Raw genomic sequence first — 19,229 nt, 5'->3', positions numbered from 1 at the left:
CTCTCCCCTCCTGTAATGTAAGATTGTGTAACGCAGCGCTGTGGCTACTCACCCTACACTGACAATCTGACTCCCTCCATCACCCTGCTACAGTGGTAGTGATGATAATTGAATTTCGTTCCCCATCAGAGCATCTCTCACTGCAGCTATGGCTTATGAAGGCTACGGTAACAACCACACTATGGACAAAATCACAAGTCTCACAGCCCATCAAATTATTATCCTGATCCTATATAACTGAGTATCTTTGGCCGTGGACATTTTCTTTTAGCATTTTCTGGTATTTAATAGACCAAACAACTAATCGATTAATCAAGGAAATACTCAGCACATTAATCGACAATAAAAATAATCAGTTGCAGCCGTACTGCTGTCACATGGCTGCAGTCACATGTCATTAGTGTACCTCGTCACACGCAGCTATCCTGTGGATGATGTCTTTCAGGTGTCCGACCATCTTCTCGTCCCTGAAGTCAGACGGGAACGTCTCCGTCCACTCTGTCAGCAGCTGCAGGATCTTGGGACCAAACTTGCGCACTTTTGCCTGTTGTTGAAAAAGTGAAGGAGTTTCAGTGTGGTCTACATTTGTGACTCCCTCAGCAAAATAAAACGCAATCACAAAGTCAGCAATCTGGCAGAAAATCAGCGGTTGCTTACATGCACAACACAAGTACGTCTGAAAGCTTTTGCTGTGTCTGCCTGAGTTTCTGTTCGTTAGCGCGTGTATGCTCGTGGAGGAGTTATGCATGTGCGTGTGGCGCAGTCCTGACCGTATCGAGTGGGCTCTGATCCAGCTGCTGCTGTTTGATGCACAGCTCACACACCCTGGACAGCAGCTCCGGAGGAGGGATGAACAGGCGAGCGCTCAGCAGGAAGGTAAACACATAGGCTTTCTGTCAGAGGACAGAAGGAGACATTCGCTAAGACACTACAGCCACAACATCAATAAAAAACACTGCAGCTTTCTGTAATTAAAGGAAGGTAGAACTTTAAAGAGAGACATGGGGCTAATAAGCTAATTCCTGTTTACCTCGGGGTAGTAATCGGCAGTGGGCACAAGGTTCTGGATCAGGGTGTCCAGGGAGGCTGAGGTGATCGGGGGCCCATCGGCCAGGCAAGCAACAGGCCCCGGGCCCTCCTGTGGGGCCTCCTCCTCCTCCCCAGGCTCAGCACAGGCCAGATGGGGGCTGAAGCCACTGGGAGTGGTGAACATGGTGCCTGAGCACACAGTCTGGGGCATTCCTGTCTAAAATCAAACAGACAGACAGACAATACAGAATGAGGAAGAGGGATAAGGCTGGGGGTTTACGAAATGGAAACTCAAGTACATTATTGGCAGCAGTCTGACTCGGTAAGAGGAAATGAATTTAATGCATCATCCTTTCTTTCACACTCTCCCTGCAATAGATTGGTTAAGCCTCTCAATCAGCCTGTAACACACTTTTCCTGTGTTCATCCTGCTGGTGTATCATCGCCTGCTCACTCTCACTCTGCGCAGCAACACACTCATGTCATCCAACTGATGCCGTCGTGGGGGGATACAGACCCCCCCCCCCCCCCCCCCAACAGCTGCCCCCGTCTCCCACATCGACAAGACAGAGGACGGGAACAAATATGTGGGTCACCCAGTCGCCGTGGAGACTGTTGCTGCTGCCTGAAAGCGATCGCGTGGCCTCCATCTCTGCCCTGTACGTCTCTCCCTTTAAGAATGCTTTGGGTTACATGTTTTAAAAATTCAACATGCTCTTGCCCTCAATGGACCGACACTGCAGCTGTAGTGGAACGAAGCACTTACTGCACTGTACGCTTGAGTAGAGATACTACGGAAACAGAGAGCATCATGATCCTCAGGGTGCCATTATCATCATCACTCATCATCACCTCGATGTCGTCTACATGCAGCTGATGAATTATAGAGACCCCTCCTTCATTAACAAGTTTTAACATGGCAAAGTAGAGCAAACAGACAAAACTGGTTAAATTAAAGGATATTTTGTGCATTAAAATCAGCAATTTTTGGTTTCTTACATCCGACTTTGACACTGATTTGAATAAAAATACACTGCTGTGCTCCTGCTCCCACTGACCGTACTGTTACTGCGTCTACCTGAATCACTCATTATCACCGAGGACGACTGCAGTCTCTCGCTGCCTTCAGGCGAGTTCAGCCGCACAAAGCCTCTTTGCCTGCAGGAGTGATGAGAAGGGCAGCTAACCCACAGCGAGACCTTGAGCAACATGCAGGAAGCTATTTCAGATGTAAACACGCCATACTCTTCCTGCTGTTTGTGGCTCAGACAACAGCTTGGGCTCGGGCAGAAACAGTGGACCTGTACATACAAATATACATGCATACATACACATGAATATAGGAGTAGAGCAGAAGAGAGTTGTCAGATAAGGCCGAGCTTTATTAAAACTACCTCAATAAACTGTAACACATTAAAAAAAAAAAGGAAATCTACTTTATATGGCCGCATCAGCTCTCTGGTCCAGGTTTGCTGCAATCTTTTCATCCCCTGGTGACCTTCAGGTTCCCATCCCCCCCGTCGCCTATCAGCCACCTCAATAAACTAGTGTCACAGGTCCCTTGGGTGAAAGGTCAAGCGCATTCTGGTGTGCAGAGATGCAGCTCATGTCTCAAGTTTCTTGTGTGTGTGGGGGGTTCAGCTTTCCTTTGTTCTCCCCTATATACGAGCACTTATTCATGCACTTGTACACACCTAGACACGAACGCACTCAGACAGGCACACTAAAGGCTGGGGGATGGGGGGAGTCCTTCTGTGGGGCAGTTTTACAGCCTTCTTTCCTACTTACTGACACCCACGGCCATATCTCTTATAATATATGTTGTGGTTAAAGACGGCCGACATCGCCTTGTCTGCTCTTTGGATCTATAATAATGGCTCCTCTATCGCACGTAGAGGAAACACTAGTCGAGCGAAACACTGACTCACAGTCTGTGTGAGGAAGTGTCACCTGTTTAACTGAGCAGGTGACACTCGGGACTCCAAATGGAGCCGTATCAATGTAAACACTGAAGCTACACGCCATACTTTATGGGGTAAACTCATCCAGACACAGTTCTGTCTCTGACCGCCCTGAACTTGAAGCTTAGAGGTAGTATATTCTGCACGGTGGAGCCTCAGTTGAAAATATTACTACTATAATCTAAAATGCTGCTCTACAATTTCCCTAAATGCAACATCTGAGCTGTTTTCCTCCTACAAACGTGATTGCCACCGTCTAGATTAGGTCCCAAAAGAGGAAAGCCGGGGGTGTCCTTCCAGCGACCTCCTCCAGATTGGATTACAACATGCAGCCACAGAGCCGACATGGCCTGATAAACAGAGAAATGGACAAATCCAACAAGCCTCTGCAACAACACAGATGCAGCAGGAAAGCATTACGGCGGCTGGCAGAAACTTCCTCTGTGATAGGCCTGACAAGAAGACAAAGTCTCAGCTCTAGGTGTGTGTGACTAAATCCAGGAGTTTATCCGTGAGTCATCTCATGCATACAAACTCACACGCCCCGCTGCCAGTGTGTTTGTATTCATATATGTATGGGAGTGACTGGGAGTTTTATTCTACGTGCCCACACTGTCAATGATTTCCTGTATCGTCTGCGATAATCTTCGCCCTCCTTATTTCTCCCCTCCTCGGCCCTTCTCTCCTCCCTCCAGCATTTCCCCGGCTCTGATTCATGATTTCATCACAGCTCTGCGCCTCTGTCAGTCGATTCCTCACAGTCTGCAGCATGTGAGCGGAGGTCAATCAGGTAGCTCCTATACAGATGTGTACATGTTTTGATAGATCTGTGTGTGACACACTCTGCCTTGTGCCAGGAAAGCTGATGTTTTTTGTGGTTTTTAAGGTCAAAAAAGGTCAAACGTTTGGAGCAGTGGAGCATTTAATAGTTTCACAAAGAGGGAAATTGCTTCGACTTATCGTGCTCGTATGAAGTAAAAGATTAACTTTTGTTTAACAGTGGCCACTTTAGTCAAAAGTGATAATGACAGGAAAATGGCTCCGTGAAGATTCTTGCTTTAAAGGGGAAAAACTCTGATTTTACACATCAAAGTCTGTTTACAGATCAACTAGCATAACACACCCAAATTTATGGTCAAACTGTCACCTGTCAAGTTGCATTGTGAATAATGTGGGTGCCAGGTTTTGACGAGGAAGTTTCAAGATGTTTGCAATACAAATGGAGTCCAATGCTTTACCTGACTCAAGTGACTCAGTAGTGTCAGTTACAAAGAAATTTCCAGGTACCCAGTACCGCCTAACATTAAGCTAACATTATCCAATATAAGCTACTGGTTATACCAAACCAAGTAAAGTTATAGCAGCCAAACCCCTAAGTGTATTGAAATAAGGGTGAGTGTTACTGCTTATAAATTTAACTTTTCATTATTCAAATTTTACTGTCTTGTTTTAAAGAGTCCAGTTTGTAGGATTTAGGGAAACACTAGCAGAAGTGAAATCTAATAAAATAAGCTTTCGTGCATAATCACCTGAAAATAAATGTGTTTTCATTACCTCAGAATACGGCGTTTTTATCTACATAGGGAGCGGGTCCTCATTCAGGGAGATCGCCATGTTGCACCACCATGTTTCTACAGTAGCCCAGAACGGACAAACCAACCACTGGTTGTAGATAGGACCTTTTGTGTTTTTGCAATTTCATCAGAAAAGCATACATTTTGTCAGATGAAACTGCTTTATTCAGTGTTTTTACCAGTTTTAATCACCTAACTAGTTTGTTTTGGCGAGGAAGAGATCTTTGCAGATAATTCGGCCCCTGGTAAAAACCTCCTAATCAATGAACACTAAAGGAATTCCAACCAGGAGAGGTTTCAGCTGGCTGCACTTTGCAATCCTCCCTGCTAGATGACACTAAGGGCAGTGGGCGTGGTTTCCAACACTTAAAACCCACCCTAGATTCCAAGGGAGCCCCAACCTACACTTTCAAAGAAGTGGAAGATGAAATTTCCCAGAACACTTTACGAAGTCAGCAACTTCGGCAAGTTTTGGAAAACAATTTGTTACTGTGCGATCAGAATGTAGGCTATACAAACAACAGATACTTGGACTAGCGTAAATTCATCAGCAACTCGGTTGAACACAGCGTCAAAATATTTAAACAAATTGACTTACCCAAACAAAATCTGTCAGAACTAGAAGACGTCGTAGATGCCCCGTTTTCACCATTTCTTCTCCGTTGATTCATCAGATGGAGAAGAATAAAGATAGCACACGCCACAACACAAGCGCTGGAGCCAGCATTTTCAAACCTGAATGACTACCGGTATCTTGCGCTGCTACTACGTGTGACGTATGCCCGCATATTGGACACGCCGATTTGCATGAAGTGGTGTCTCATTTCTTAGGGAAGGATCTCTACCCTAATATTTTTCACGTCCCTCATCAGGTTTTATCTCGCAAACGAGGGCATTCAATACCAAGATTTAAGGGGTAGAAATGGGAATGGGCCTAAATCTCCCTAAATCTTGCACACTGTTGATTTAAAAGGCCTGTTGTCCAGAGTAATTGCAGTTTTTGGAGGCACCTGTGATGCTGAGCTGTGATTGCTGTGAAGATGATTTGCAGTCCCCAGAGACTTTGGAATCAGGCATCAGTGGCCAGATGATCATTTTACCTTTGCTGTAACTGACCACTTCCTGTGAACTCCAGTATTACTCCCACGCAAGACAAACTGACCCAACGACTCTTTTCTCTTACCAATAAAACGTTGTGTATTACTTTTTTTAACTTCTCACACTGTTTCACAACCATATTGCTTACACCACCTTTTTCCTACAATGTGATCAAGAAGTCATCCACAGCTGTTCTCTATGTATAACTTTCCGTACCTCATGATACACCCAGCTCCCTCTGCGCCTGTCACATTGCATCAACGCCGCATGAAGAAACACATTGAGAAACAAGCAGCTAGGAACAGGTGAGTGTAGTGGTGTGTGCTCTAATCCCCCCTGAGATCTCCAGCAGCCAGCCAACGGCAGCCCTGCACTCTGTCTAGACAGCTGGGGGAGTGTCATTGTTCAGGGTCCTTGCAGCGTGCTTGTGATTCTGTCAGGCTGTTATCGTTGACATCAGGGGAACCGCCTGCTTTGTTCTATCATGATTAACAGAATGGCACTGTCTGGAGACACACAATCTTTATCAGCACCCTTGACTGTCTAGCTGTGTGTGTGTGTGTATTTGAGCGTATGTGCCTGTGTTGATGAAACAATTGCATTCCTGACACGACCGAGCAGCTTGAGGCTGTCAAACTGCTTCACAACTTTGTTAATCTCTGTTTTCTAGTTGTCTCTGTCTCTGTAAAACCTGTTTGACCACATAAATAGTGTTATTCACACCTACCTGTGTGTGAGCGTGATTGTTGAAGACAATGGTGACGCAGCTGCTGACAAATGCGATCTGCCACTAAGGATTTAATGGATGACGGCAATCAGCAGAAGAGAAGGCGCTCCATTAAGACTGAAGCGGCTTCTTCAGGAAAAATCAAACCACTGCCTGACCTCTATCATTAAGGAGTCAGGGGTCAAAGGTGAAGAGTTAAGGCTCCTTGGTGGGGGCTGATGGATCCAAAATCTATGGGGTTGTTGTTGTAATAACGCTCTGCTGCTTGGCTCAGTTCCCAGGCTAGATAAAGGCTTTGGCGGTAGTAAGGGACATTTTAAAAAAGGTCCTCAAGAAAGAAGATTTTAAAAAATCCATTAAGGCTGTCACAGTTGACTTTGATTCATTGGCACTGCCGGTCATGTCTATTCATCATCACCTCGTTTCAAAGTTAAGGACAAGATACTTGCCTGCAGGTCTATATCCCAGACCCACATGATTCTTACAGCAGCACAGAGAGTCTAGTTCAGGGATACTTAACTCACTTTTGCAAAATGACAGGAGGCCAGGGGCCATTCATGGCAGCTTGGCACAGGTCAGGAGTACAAAGGGGCATTTCTGGGATTTGAGGACATTCGGGCCTTAGCCCAGACCTCTATCAGGGGTCAGGGGGATCCTCTCATGGCACTTTTTATGATAAACAAACTCTACTTTGGTGCTGTTAATGCACTCTGGCACCTTATTTACCTTAAAAGTACAAAAAAATATCCAAGTGTGAATCAGTACATGTTCATCGTGAATTAGAAAATGGTTGGGGGGGCCGCCTGACACCCTATCACATAACAGATTTGGCCCACAGGCTGTAAATTAAGTGTCAGTGGTTTAGATCCTTTCATAGGGATGGTGAAAACTACACATTGGACAAGAATATGCTGCATTTCTGATAAGTAAACTGAGAGACAAATTAAATAGTTTTCTGCACCAGCACACAGTCAACTGATAAGGTGCTTGTTTTTTTTGTTTTTTGTGGTGACAAGATAAATCAGGTTTTGCTGTTGAGTGAAAACATCAAATATATAATTTGGTTTCCAGAAAATGTCAAAACATAAAAAAGTCCGACTTTGTTGCTTTATTTTGTGGTATATAGTAGTTGTTCACATTCCTCAGTAAGATCTGCCTCTGTCTAATTGACTGAAGTGTTTTTACAGAAAGGAAATGACATATCAGTACTTAGAAACACCACAAAGCAAGACTGAAACCAAGACGTGATGTGATGCTATTCATAGAGCGAGCTGCACAGCATCAGAGGTAAGCACAACAAATATCCGGCATGGGTATTGCAGCAACGTTTTGTTTTGTTTCTTGCAGTTGTTTCCTGGCTTCAGAGATCACAGTTAAAGGGGAGGCAAAACGACTGAGGTAAAAGCTTCATCCTACTACCTTGCTCGGGGATGAGTACAGGAGTAAGATGGCAAAGATAGGAGAGAAAGGTGGGCTGCGAAAGGAGGGTGAGAGGGTGATATTCCCCCTCAGGGTAGTATGCAGACAGTCTAGGCTCTATGAATGTTAAATTCTCCTCCTGCCTGACTCGGCGAACTCCTCTCTTCCGTTGCCGAATACTTCGTATGACTCCCCGGCTCCCTCCTTACCGACTAATTTACATACCCTAACACTGCCTTTCTAATTCAGGATCCACATGTTCGCTCCTTTAACACATAACAGTTTCAACACTTCTATTTCAGGACTGCACTCTAAAAAAGCGGATCCTCCCGTATTTTTGGTCCTGACACTGTTTTGTGTGCCTTAGAGTATTGCAGCGCTGGCCTAAATTTTCCACAGTGTTCTTTGAAAGCTGAAATGATGCGACTAGAGGAATAATGGAGTATTCTCATGATGGCAGCGGCTTGAAAGAAAGTAAACACCTTTTTGTCATCCAGCCTCTCACTCCCATTTCCCTTCCACATGTCCCCCTCCATTCCTCCCCTCCTCCTTTATCTCCCTCTCCACGCCCTACTTTCCAATGAGCCCACTCAGGACGCCTGTACAGATGGCCCTGCAGCAGCCTGCTATCCCAGTGGGAGCTGCTGGCATGGGAGGCTTTTTGGCCCTCTGCCCCTACCATCGTCCCGAGTCTCAACAGGAGCCCAAACGTGTATTGGCGTCCAGACCGAATGCCGAGGTGCAGGGGCCGAGCCAATCTGGCCGCTGAGCTGCACGGTGGCCGCCTGGCACCGCTGACAACAGAGGGAGCGCAAAATACCACACATATGTCACCGTACACGCGCTGCAACAAAATCAAACCACCGCACTACTGTTGGTTAATGGTGTATGTGTGCGTGTGTGTGTGTGTTTGGGGAGGGTGTGGAGCTGAAAACAAATGAGTTCATTGTGTCTTGAAAAAACCATGCATGCACACTTGCACCCACACAGCAGCCAAACACAGGATTGAGTTACAGTCGAAGCATTCCAGCTCCCCACCCATTCCCCGGCCTCTCTCTGTGGTATGAGCCCGATAGAGGTCGGGAATCACACTCAACGGGGCTCAACAGGGACACACTTCCCAAATCCCTTTTATTGGAATTCCCCTGTAGTATCTGAGCGGAGTCACACTAACATCCTGGCACCTGTTCTACACCCACCCAGCTCCATCAATCTCAATGTAGAGCTCACTGGGAATTCTCCTCCGCGAACACACCCTGTGCACGTGTGCAGCCACCCTCATTCCTGAGCGAGTTTGGACACAATTGTGCGCATGTTTGTGTCTGGGTGTCTGTTTGTGTGCATGCTCGTGCTCGAGTGTGTGCGCTCGCAAAAGGGCTGAGAGAGCGTATCGAAATCCAAGTGAAGTCACTCCTTCGCTGTGAATACAACCATCTGTCCTACTGTTCTCCAAGAGGTGCGGCTGTAGCTCCGCGTTTCTCACATTCTCAACAAAGACAGAGTGAGATAAAGCATGATGCAAGTTGCACGAGAGGAAGCGTGCACTTTTAATCGAGATCAGAGTTACACAAAACCATCAGCCTGAGAGAAGTTCTGTGCTTTTGAGAGCAACTCTAAAGGGTTAAGCACCATCATCCACTACCTTCTCTTTCAAACCACTTCACATGTGCAAAAAATACACTCCTGAAGCTATTCCCCCTGTGCGGAGTGGATGGAAATGATGCACTAAAATGAATTGAAGGTCTGTGACATGTGATGGGTCTGTGCAACCTATCATGTTACTTAGAGATAATTAAAGCTGAGCACAGATTGGCACTTAGCGGGCAAGTAGCGTGTGCCTGAGCCTCAAGTGCCCTAAATCTGTCATTCACAATGGTCATAATGCTTTAAAAAACAGTCATGTATTATTCATAATATTCCAATTTACAACCCCCCCGATGCAATGCTCCTTTGAGGGGAAATCGGACAAGAGTGATTTTGTTTCAGTCCTAAACAGGCATAATTTTCCCTCAAGTGCCACTTATGAGGAATTACCAGCTCACCAAGTGAATGGAAGAATATGGGAAAGGGGAACAGAGTAAGTTGATTGAGAGCATCCGGAAATAAATGCCTCAGTGAAGCTACCTCAATAGTCCCTTGTGCACTTTTTAAAAATTAGACATCATCCAAACACCCACTCAGCATTGTTTTACTCTCACTCAAACCCGCACAATAACCGCCGCAGACTAATGAGCGAGACGGCAACACAGATGCAAATCTAATAACCAGACGTTACTAATTTCATCATGACTGTCTCTTCTCCTGTTAAAGTACATCTATCTGCTCATTACAACCAGCACGGGCAGAGGCCATGCGGTGTGTCACTGCTGATGTATGATGTCAAAGTGTACCAATTAGTGTTGGGAGATTGCATGGTCTGGTCTGCTCATAACTCATGCCTCATGTATTTTGATATGATTAGAGACAGACAGAGGTCAGAATACATGCTTCATTAATCCACAACTAGTTTCATGTTGATTTCAAATCTCTTCATCTCATTTTTGTATCTGTAATGCCTCCTGAAATAACACTCTTACTGCCAGAACATAGCTCGGTCACAAACTATGAAATGTTTTCATGATGCATTCACACTTCCCTGTGTGGACTATTTGTGATGAGTGGTTCTACCCACTACATCAACAATACGCCACCACAGCAGCCCGGTGTTAATAGATTATCAGGGGACTGCCCAGTGGGCATGATGGTGTTACTGATGTCAAGAAAGGGATTTTACCAACACGGTGTACACTGAATGCTAAAATTATCACCCTATTTTTAAAGCCAAACTATGTCATTATTAAAGATAATGATGGATGAGACCTACTGTATGCTTTGAGGTTAGATTTCTAAAGTCAGTTGGGTTTCCAACCCTCCATTTATACAGCTGGAAACAATTCCAATCTTTATCCCTGCCAAATAAGGCTTGGTATTTAAAATATGAGTGCTGACACATGAGTTTCAGTACCAATATCAGAATTATTTTGAAACATTACTGGTAAGCGCTGGAGGTATTTTTTTTACATTCACTGTCACCAGAACCCACTGAGGTCTAACAAGCGCGTTGAATACATTTTCTTTCTCATAAAACATCTACAACAATGATTTTCAAGGCATTTTGCACTGTATACCTTATAGGGGTGGGGGGAAAATTTGATACAGCATAGTACTGCGATATTTTTGTGTGGCAATATTATATTGTCACACAGTTAATTCATTATACAAATGATTTATATTACAAATAGAAATTAAACTTTTGGTAGCCTACTAGAATAATACAATCAACTGTGTTTTCAGTCCGCTAGATACATTTTGCTGGGCCAAAAAAAGTGAGATGAACAGACTGAAAACTTTATCTTACATAAAAAACAAAATTTGCAGCTGAAAATAGGTGATCAGCCGCAGTATATTTTATCGCAATACTCAGCATATTGCAACATATTAAAAATTGCAATAATATTGTATCGTAACTTAAATATCGTGATAATACCGTATCGTAGATCCCATGGTGATTCCAACCCCTAATATACAAGGGTTTTTTTTTGCTGGCATATTCATGGATGCATTATTGATAGGGCCTACTAAGCACAGGCCCAGAGGCGCAAAGCATCAGGTGGCTCCATGGCCTTCTCTTGCAAAATGTCACTCAAATTAATAAGTGCCAACCAGGAGGAGACGCAAAAAGACTGCAAAGAGATGCAAAGAGTCACAAAATAACTACAAAAACAGGCAAAACAACCATAAAAAGACAAAAAACAACCACAAGGAGACATAAAATGAATAAAAAATGACACCAAGCGACCAAAAAGTCACAAAATTACCTCAAAGAATCACAAAGTTACCCCAATATGACACCTATTTACCTAAACAAATCATAAAACAACAAGAAAAAGACACAAAACAACCACAAAGAGACATAAAATAAATACAAAATGACACCAAGCGACCAAAATGTCACAAAATTACCTCAGTGAGTCACAAAACAACAACAAATTCTGTGCATCTTCCCTCCATGTAGGAGTAGTGGTGGGGCCCTTTGCATATCTGTGCCCAGGGGCCGATTGTCTCATAATCCGCCCATGGGCACATTGCAATGCTTCTGTGGATTATTCTTGATGAGCAAAATAGCGAGAAACCAGTGGTGGGAATGTTTGTTGCGGGCGTGTGCATCCACATATATGCAGCACACAAACAAAACAGGAACCCACTCATTCAAAACAAAGCTCTAAATCATTAATTCTTTGAAGAATACAAAACCCTTTTTTAATTAACGAATGTAGTCAATCTCATCACGTCTAAAATGCTGTCTTAACACATGAACTGCACCTAATTAAAAATCTAGTATGAAATATTTCTGTCACAAGCTGTATGATCCTCAGGTGTCCAGGCGCCTGACGAACCAACGAATACTCTGAAAAAACATACCAGTCATGTGATTGGGGAAGAAATCATTGCATGGGACCTTTATCTGTTAGAGTAATCTATATGCTTACTGCAGTGGTATATCGAACACGCCAGGGATCTAATCATATTCCATTGCTTCTTTGACCCAGCCGATCCATAGAGACAGACCGTCAATAGCTGCCCATATGACAGCATGCAGGCCATGTGGAGGCAGCTCAGAGCGTTTCCATGGAGTCAAAGCTCCTATTGGGAGGTAATTAGATGCCTGTTGAGTCCCCACTTTGACACCCCCTCTTCTCTCTTTTATTCCATCAAAATCCCTTGCCCCCCCCACCCCCACCCCTCTCCATTTCTCTCTCTCCCTTCCTCTCCTGAGCTCCCGAGACAGAGCAGCCGGCTGTGACAGAGTGATTCCACATGTGAACCCTGTCTGCCTCGACCTGTCAGCGAGATCACTCTCATCATCCCCCGTGTCAGCGGCGAAGCTGCCGGGTAGCCGAAGGACATCCGAAAGGCCTGTCAGGTACACAGGCCATCACGATGTTCTGTCCCTTATTCAATCGAGCTCCTGCTGGGCCAAGGAGCTGTTTATGTAAGGTGAAGGAAAAAAAAAATATCAAATGTACTTGACAATCCAGTGGCACCGGTGCTGAGTGGCAACTTTTGGAATTTCCCCACTTAACAGGAACATCGAGATGATCCTTGAATAGACGAGAAAATGTACAAAAATAGACTTTGCACTCTACAATTATCTATTTTGTACTATTCAGAGTTTGCTTCCTTTTATTGTTGTGTACTTTCCCTCAGAGACCTTCTCTAAAACGAAAAATGTCAAAGCTTCAGCAAAAAAAAAGGAAGAACAAAAGACTGACTGATCGTTCACACATCCATCTAACACAGCAGGGTGGGGGGATGGGTTTCAAGCCTATCCCAGCCTGAATCAGTGAGTGATCATTTGATAAAAAAAAAAAATTGTAAAGTTTGATTGCTTCCTGTGTGTTTGACAATCACATAATAAACTGTTATTCTTCCTGCACGAGTAACAGAGCTGCCAGTAGGATTTTGTAGTGGATTCCTGTTTTGACTGCTCCGCCACAAGGCAGTAGTGGAATTCTGTCATGTCTGTAAAGTAGAATAGCGTGTGATCTACGATTCCTCCAAACACACACACACACACACACACACACACACACACACACACACACACTCACTCACAAGCCCCTCCCCCCCCATACACACTCACACAGCCATAAACCTTGTGGTGGTAATAAAGCTGTCATCGCTACCACACTAACAGCTACTGTGTTTACCTCCCTGTCGACCTGCCCCAGACAAACCCTGCCCTCTCTTTCCCTCTCTCTTCCTCTCCACACTCTCACAATGACTGGCCTCACTCTCCGGGAACTTGCCTCTCTCAATCTCACGTCGAACCAAACGATGCCCTCATTAGCGGCACACCTGTTATTCTCTGCAGACTTGGCCTGAATTGGAGGGAACATGTGCTGGAGTTTGTGTCTGTACCTGCAGACTTGTTACCAGTGACTTCTGACAGAGCCCTGTACTGGAGTGACTCATGCCTGTACATCCCCAATCTACTGTACTGTTAGGGCAAGCTGTCATTTTAATTCAAAACCTTATCTCCGTGCAGCGAGGCATTATGGGAACAGCACAGACAGGCTGGAATAAATAGATGAAACCTGAAGAAGAGATGGGAAGAGCTGCACGGGGTCTGGATCACTGGAGGACAAAGTCAAAGGGGGCTGATGATGGTGCGGAATCAAAATGAATCAGTGATTATCTCATACACGGCTGGAGTGAAGCAATGGATTTACAGCATTCTGTCGTTTCACAAAGGGAGCTCGACACAGAACAGCTTCAGGGCATACAGACGCACATACTTCCAGTGAAGGTGAGAGTGCGCAGTTCCTAGGGTTGCATCCTAAACAGGAGGAGTAGGGGAATAAAGACGAAGCTAAGAAAGCCGTGAGAGGAGCTGCTGCCTCTTGGAGCTCCATGCTGAAAGAGCACGGTCACAAAACGTGATGCCCCCACTCCAGTGCCTCGCTCCTGTGGGGCTGGGAGGTGCAGCCTATAGGCTGTGGGGTGGAGGAGAGCTGAGGGTGTGGGAGCATAAGTGCCTCAACTGGTAATATCAACAGCTAGAGTTCCCTCCCCACCGAACTGGTTTACGAGCCGGTCTTACTTCCATGCACCTTGCAGTAGGCTGCAAGAGACAGATAACAAATCCTTTTTGGTTTGTATTGGTGAGCTGTGCGAGCTGCTGCATCGCCTTGGGGTGAGAAAAGGCTGCTTACCACCTCTTGGGTGCTTTAGTGGATGATGCAGATTTTTCATAGCGAGGGAAACAGTGTGAAAATGTCAACAGTGCCACACCTGTTCACCCTGTCCTGCCTCTCAGGGAGAATAACAAAGACTCTACACTTGAAATTTGCATAAGCAGAGACGGAATTGATAGAGAACCAAATCAGAAGTGGAGCTTTTACTCCCACGTTAATAATTACACAATAGGAGATAAGCTTTGCACCAGTTAACCAGCCCACAACAGAACAACACTTCCTTCCCAGAAGCTCTGTTTTCAATGCCCTCCATCGACTACCACGACGTCACCTGCCGACACGTCCAACACACCGTCCTGTAAATGTGTCAGAGGCAGAAGACGCAGTGAAACGAGCTGGATCCCCTCACACACCCTGTACACAGCCCTGCACACCGCTGACTCACGCCACAGATGCCCCTACATCGTAGTAACGTGATGCAAGCAGCGGCTCCACTGTTTGGAACGCGATAAGGATTTATGATGTCATCACTGTTGCTGGTAGGCTAAAGTTCGAACTGTGACGACACAGTGTTCCAGACCCAGCGGGAAGAACGTGCGTGTGGATTATAAGGCATTCTGACACCTCGCACGCTCACACACGCTCACACACACACACACACACACACACGCACACACGAGCTGTGGGCGTGAGCGCAATCTCAATATGCTAATACGATAGTAGTGGTGTAACCTTGCTTTAACACGCTACTCACCAGCACTACACTTTGATCCCCATCTTTGCTCCGACTTGTATCCGGTGTCGAATCAATAAAAGCCGCCGCTCCGGATATTCCCAAATTAATTAGCGTTGTACAAAAACAGCCTGCTCAGCTGACATCAGTGGGAGAAGTAGAGCCGGACTCCAGAGAGGTAGGCTACAGTCAGGTCGGTGCGAGTGGAGAAAAATGTCTGTTGATAGGAGCTTGTTAAATGGTCCTGGCTGCGGACAGGTTTCCACCGGTGAGCAGCGGACACAGACGGAGAGCTGTCGCCGTGAGAAAGTGCGTCCCTGAAGGCGTGGCGACTGTCCCTGTCCTGCGCCACGGAGACACGGCGAACCGCACAGCACATCCACACGTCCTCGGAGCAAGTGATGAGCCGGAGGAGAGGAGAGGGAACTACTCACACATTAGTCAAGGAGGCGCAATAACCACGTTTCCGGTGTCGGGTTTTCAAAATAAGACACTCGATAATGACGAACAGGGGAACTATTTCTTACATGGGTGGTGGAAGTATGCCAAGAAGGGCTGAATGACCCACTACGGAAACTCAAAGGGAAAAATTACCTTATTTCAGCCAAAGTCAACATTATGACCACCTTACTGTTCATTTCACATTCAAATTAACAAATTAAACATAAATTGTGTTGGCATGTTGGTAGCACTATCTTTTTTCAGTTATTATTATTTTATAATTATATAGAATAATATTTATAATTATTATTATATATTTTATATAAATTATTATTTATTTATTTGTTTTTAAGGTTTTAGAAACACACCTGAACAAATACATATACTGTAAAGGCAAGATAAAATCATGATACTAATAACTAATGGGGAGAAAATAAAATAATAACAATAATAATAATAAATAATATCAATAATTAAAAAGAATAATGATCAGTGGAAATGGTTCATTTCTTCATAGAGTCAGAGCACATGTAAGCCAGCAAGGTGGATGGTCAGAGATCCATAATGGGCTCCCATGTTCTCAGGAAGACTTCCCCCTTATTTCTTAATATGTAAGTGCATTGTTCCAGTTGTAGTATATCATTCAATATATGTTTGAACAAGGTAAATGTTGGGGGTCTTTGCTGGTTCCAGCTGAGCAAAATGCACTTCTTTGCTATATATGATATTATGACGATCCTCTTAACAGACATGGGGTCTAACGTCGTGTTCAGTTCCATACCAAAGAGGTATCGTACTGGTGAAATGTCACACAGAATCCTCAAGACCGTAACAGCACTAGTTTTTGACAAGATAAATGCAGGGCCCATTTAAAAGAATTGACTATTTTTAATTTAATCTAGAACTCTTATTTTGTAGTACATAAACCACCCTACATTTTGAGGGTAATTGACTATAGTATTATGTAAATACTTGGGCCAATATTCCAATAATGAAGCATCATCAAGTAATCAGAGTAAACTTTAGCAACAAACTGACGGTCACTTACCAAAAGAAATCATGGAAAGGCATAAATCTTAATTAGTGTATTACCTTGTTTGTCTGTGTCAATGTTTTAGTCTACTCCTGTTATTCTGTTAAGTGTTATATCCTCCTGAGATTCTATGTCCTCATGTAAGGACATAATATTTTGGGTTTACTGCACCTCATGGTTCATTCTGCTTCACTTAGACCTGTTGTCCTCGTTCGTGGACTTTTTTGTGCCATCTAGTGATAGTAAGACTCCTATACACTAATCTATGTAAAAACAAGATGGCAGCCACCTCTGCCACTGTTAACTACAAAGTACTAGTTTAAAGACACTGGGACTTTATGGCCATCTAATTTGAGGACAGTGGGACCAGAGAGTTGAAACTGAAGATTATAAACAAAAGTTCAGGTCTCAGGAGGATTTGTGAGTTGTTTTGTAAACTGTCACAATGTAAAGTTGTTGCGGACCTCAGGAAGAATAGCTGCTGCAATGCAGTGGGTAATGGGGATCCTAATAAACTAAACTAAACTAAACTGCACACACAATGAACTGGAGGCTTGTGGGTCAAGGAATAAAATAAAATCGCTATTTCTCACTGACACAAATTTACTTTATATCTGTAACCTCAGTCAGAGCTGAAATTGGTACTATCAGCATTATGTTGAATAGTGTGCAGCTTTTATTTTGAAGGCAAATTTATTTCCGGTAGTTTAGTGTATCTCTGTTGGTGAGCAAGCAAGCAGTGGCAGATTCTCTCTCCCTTCTTTAGACACACACACACACACACACACACACACGTACGTTCACTACATGAAGACAATTAAAACTAAAGCAGTGGCAGATTCTCTCTCCCTTCTTTACACACACACACACACACACACACACACACACACACACACACACACACACACACACACACACATGTACGTTCACTATATGAAGACAGTTAAAACCTGTATGATACCTGTGTGCTGCAGTTACATGTATCGGGCCGTTTGTAAGTCACAAAAGTTGTGAGAAAATCTTGAAATGTTCACCAGTGGGCCTTTCATTTCAAAGCAGCTACTACAAGCAGAGCAGGAATGTTAATTTATTATTCAAAATCGTTCTTTGGTCTGCTAATGAGTCATCCCATTATACACAAGCTCCAGACCAAAGAGGTTATCCAAACAGTTGTGGGCACATTACAAGAAACAATGGGCACTCTTCATTTGTAATCCCCAGGCAACCCCTCTTCCATCCTGAGTGACACTCGCTAACCGTGACCCCGCAATGAAAGGACCGACTCTGAATATGGAAATGAGACTCTGACATTAAGAGCCGGGCTGTATTTCCATTAAAACCTTAGTTAATTATTACCATTCACCTAATTCAAACAACAAAGAGGGAATGTGCAAACCCTCCCCACTGATTGGACATGAGAAGCTGGAGTAATGGGTTAAGGGAGCGGGTTATTGCCTGGTGCTACCCTGGCTGCTGCTGCTGTCATCATGTTTTTTTTTGCAAGGTTGAGATGTAAGTTATGGAGGGGGGTAATTAATTTGAAGGGAAGTGTTGTAGAGAAAGAGAGGGAGGGGCGGACTGAGAGGGAAATAATTAAGCGGATGAGATGCAGAGTGGTAAAGGTCCGTGTCGGGCCATGAGGGGCTGTGTGAGCTGCTGTCCCCGGGGCTTTGATGCCTGCTGCTGGGCCCTCGGGGTGAGGGAGAGGATGGGTCTGACATTGCTGCAGAGGACAGAGATAAAATACTCTGTCTCTCTCATATATGTACACACACATACATAGGCACTCAAGCAGGTGCAGAGGGTGGTGCTACAGTGAACACACACTCATACTTGTTTTTGTCACTTGTAGGAAGACTACAAGAGGCGTCCATGTACAGGTTTGTTGGAAAGTGAGAATGTTTCTAAATTTTTGGCATTGTATTTGCAGAACTGTCACATATTGATGTTCTTGTTTGGCAATCAGGTTACAGGAAACAAGCGATCAATGATGAGGCAGGTTGCTGATAAGTTGACAATATGGCTAAATTATCCACCAATTTATCTGGAGGTTTGCTGAAGCATCTACAAGAGGCTCGTGCTCATAACAGCCTGAGATGTAAACGTTAAGGGCTAGCTAGCTCAGTGGTGCTAGGTGAGCTAGCAGTAGATGCACACTTCCTTCTGCGCAGTGATACGGCTGGCAGGTGTAGTTCGGTAGAGAGTAAATAGTTCCAGCATGAAACTGCTCACAACAAGGCATGTGGATTATCTTGAGTAACCACATGATTTCTGGACAGAGACACTGCTGTTGAGTTTTCAAACGTTTGTCGTCTTTTTTTGGCACTTTGAGCACCATGAGCCGAGTGCCATCCACTTCCATTATATCATAGAGAAGGCAGACATCTCTACAGTCAATATCTCTAACACTCGGCAACTCACACTAAAACTGTCTAGACTCACAACTAGCACTACAGGTAAGAGGAACAATATGTATT

The 19,229-nt window shown here is 44.5% G+C and overlaps 1 protein-coding gene across 1 annotated transcript in view; it reads right to left on the bottom strand.

The window, feature by feature from the left end:
• LOC125894558 (ras-GEF domain-containing family member 1C-like) overlaps positions 1 to 15,689 on the bottom strand; it is a 25,146-nt gene extending 9,457 nt beyond the window's left edge. Inside the window, exons 1-4 of the mRNA XM_049586040.1 lie at positions 15,300 to 15,689; positions 1,031 to 1,246; positions 771 to 893; positions 407 to 544 (exon numbers count right to left, since the gene is read on the bottom strand). Of these exons, the coding sequence (XP_049441997.1) occupies positions 407 to 544; positions 771 to 893; positions 1,031 to 1,240 (471 nt within the window). The 5' untranslated portion in view covers positions 1,241 to 1,246; positions 15,300 to 15,689. The remainder of the gene's footprint in view (positions 1 to 406; positions 545 to 770; positions 894 to 1,030; positions 1,247 to 15,299) is intronic.
• Between the last annotated feature and the right edge of the window lie 3,540 nt (positions 15,690 to 19,229).

The sequence above is a fragment of the Epinephelus fuscoguttatus genome, linkage group LG9, assembly GCF_011397635.1.
Source record: "Epinephelus fuscoguttatus linkage group LG9, E.fuscoguttatus.final_Chr_v1".
Taxonomy (NCBI): domain Eukaryota; kingdom Metazoa; phylum Chordata; class Actinopteri; order Perciformes; family Serranidae; genus Epinephelus; species Epinephelus fuscoguttatus.
Note: the sequence above shows the minus strand (reverse complement) of the source record. Positions and strands in the feature narration are given on the sequence as shown.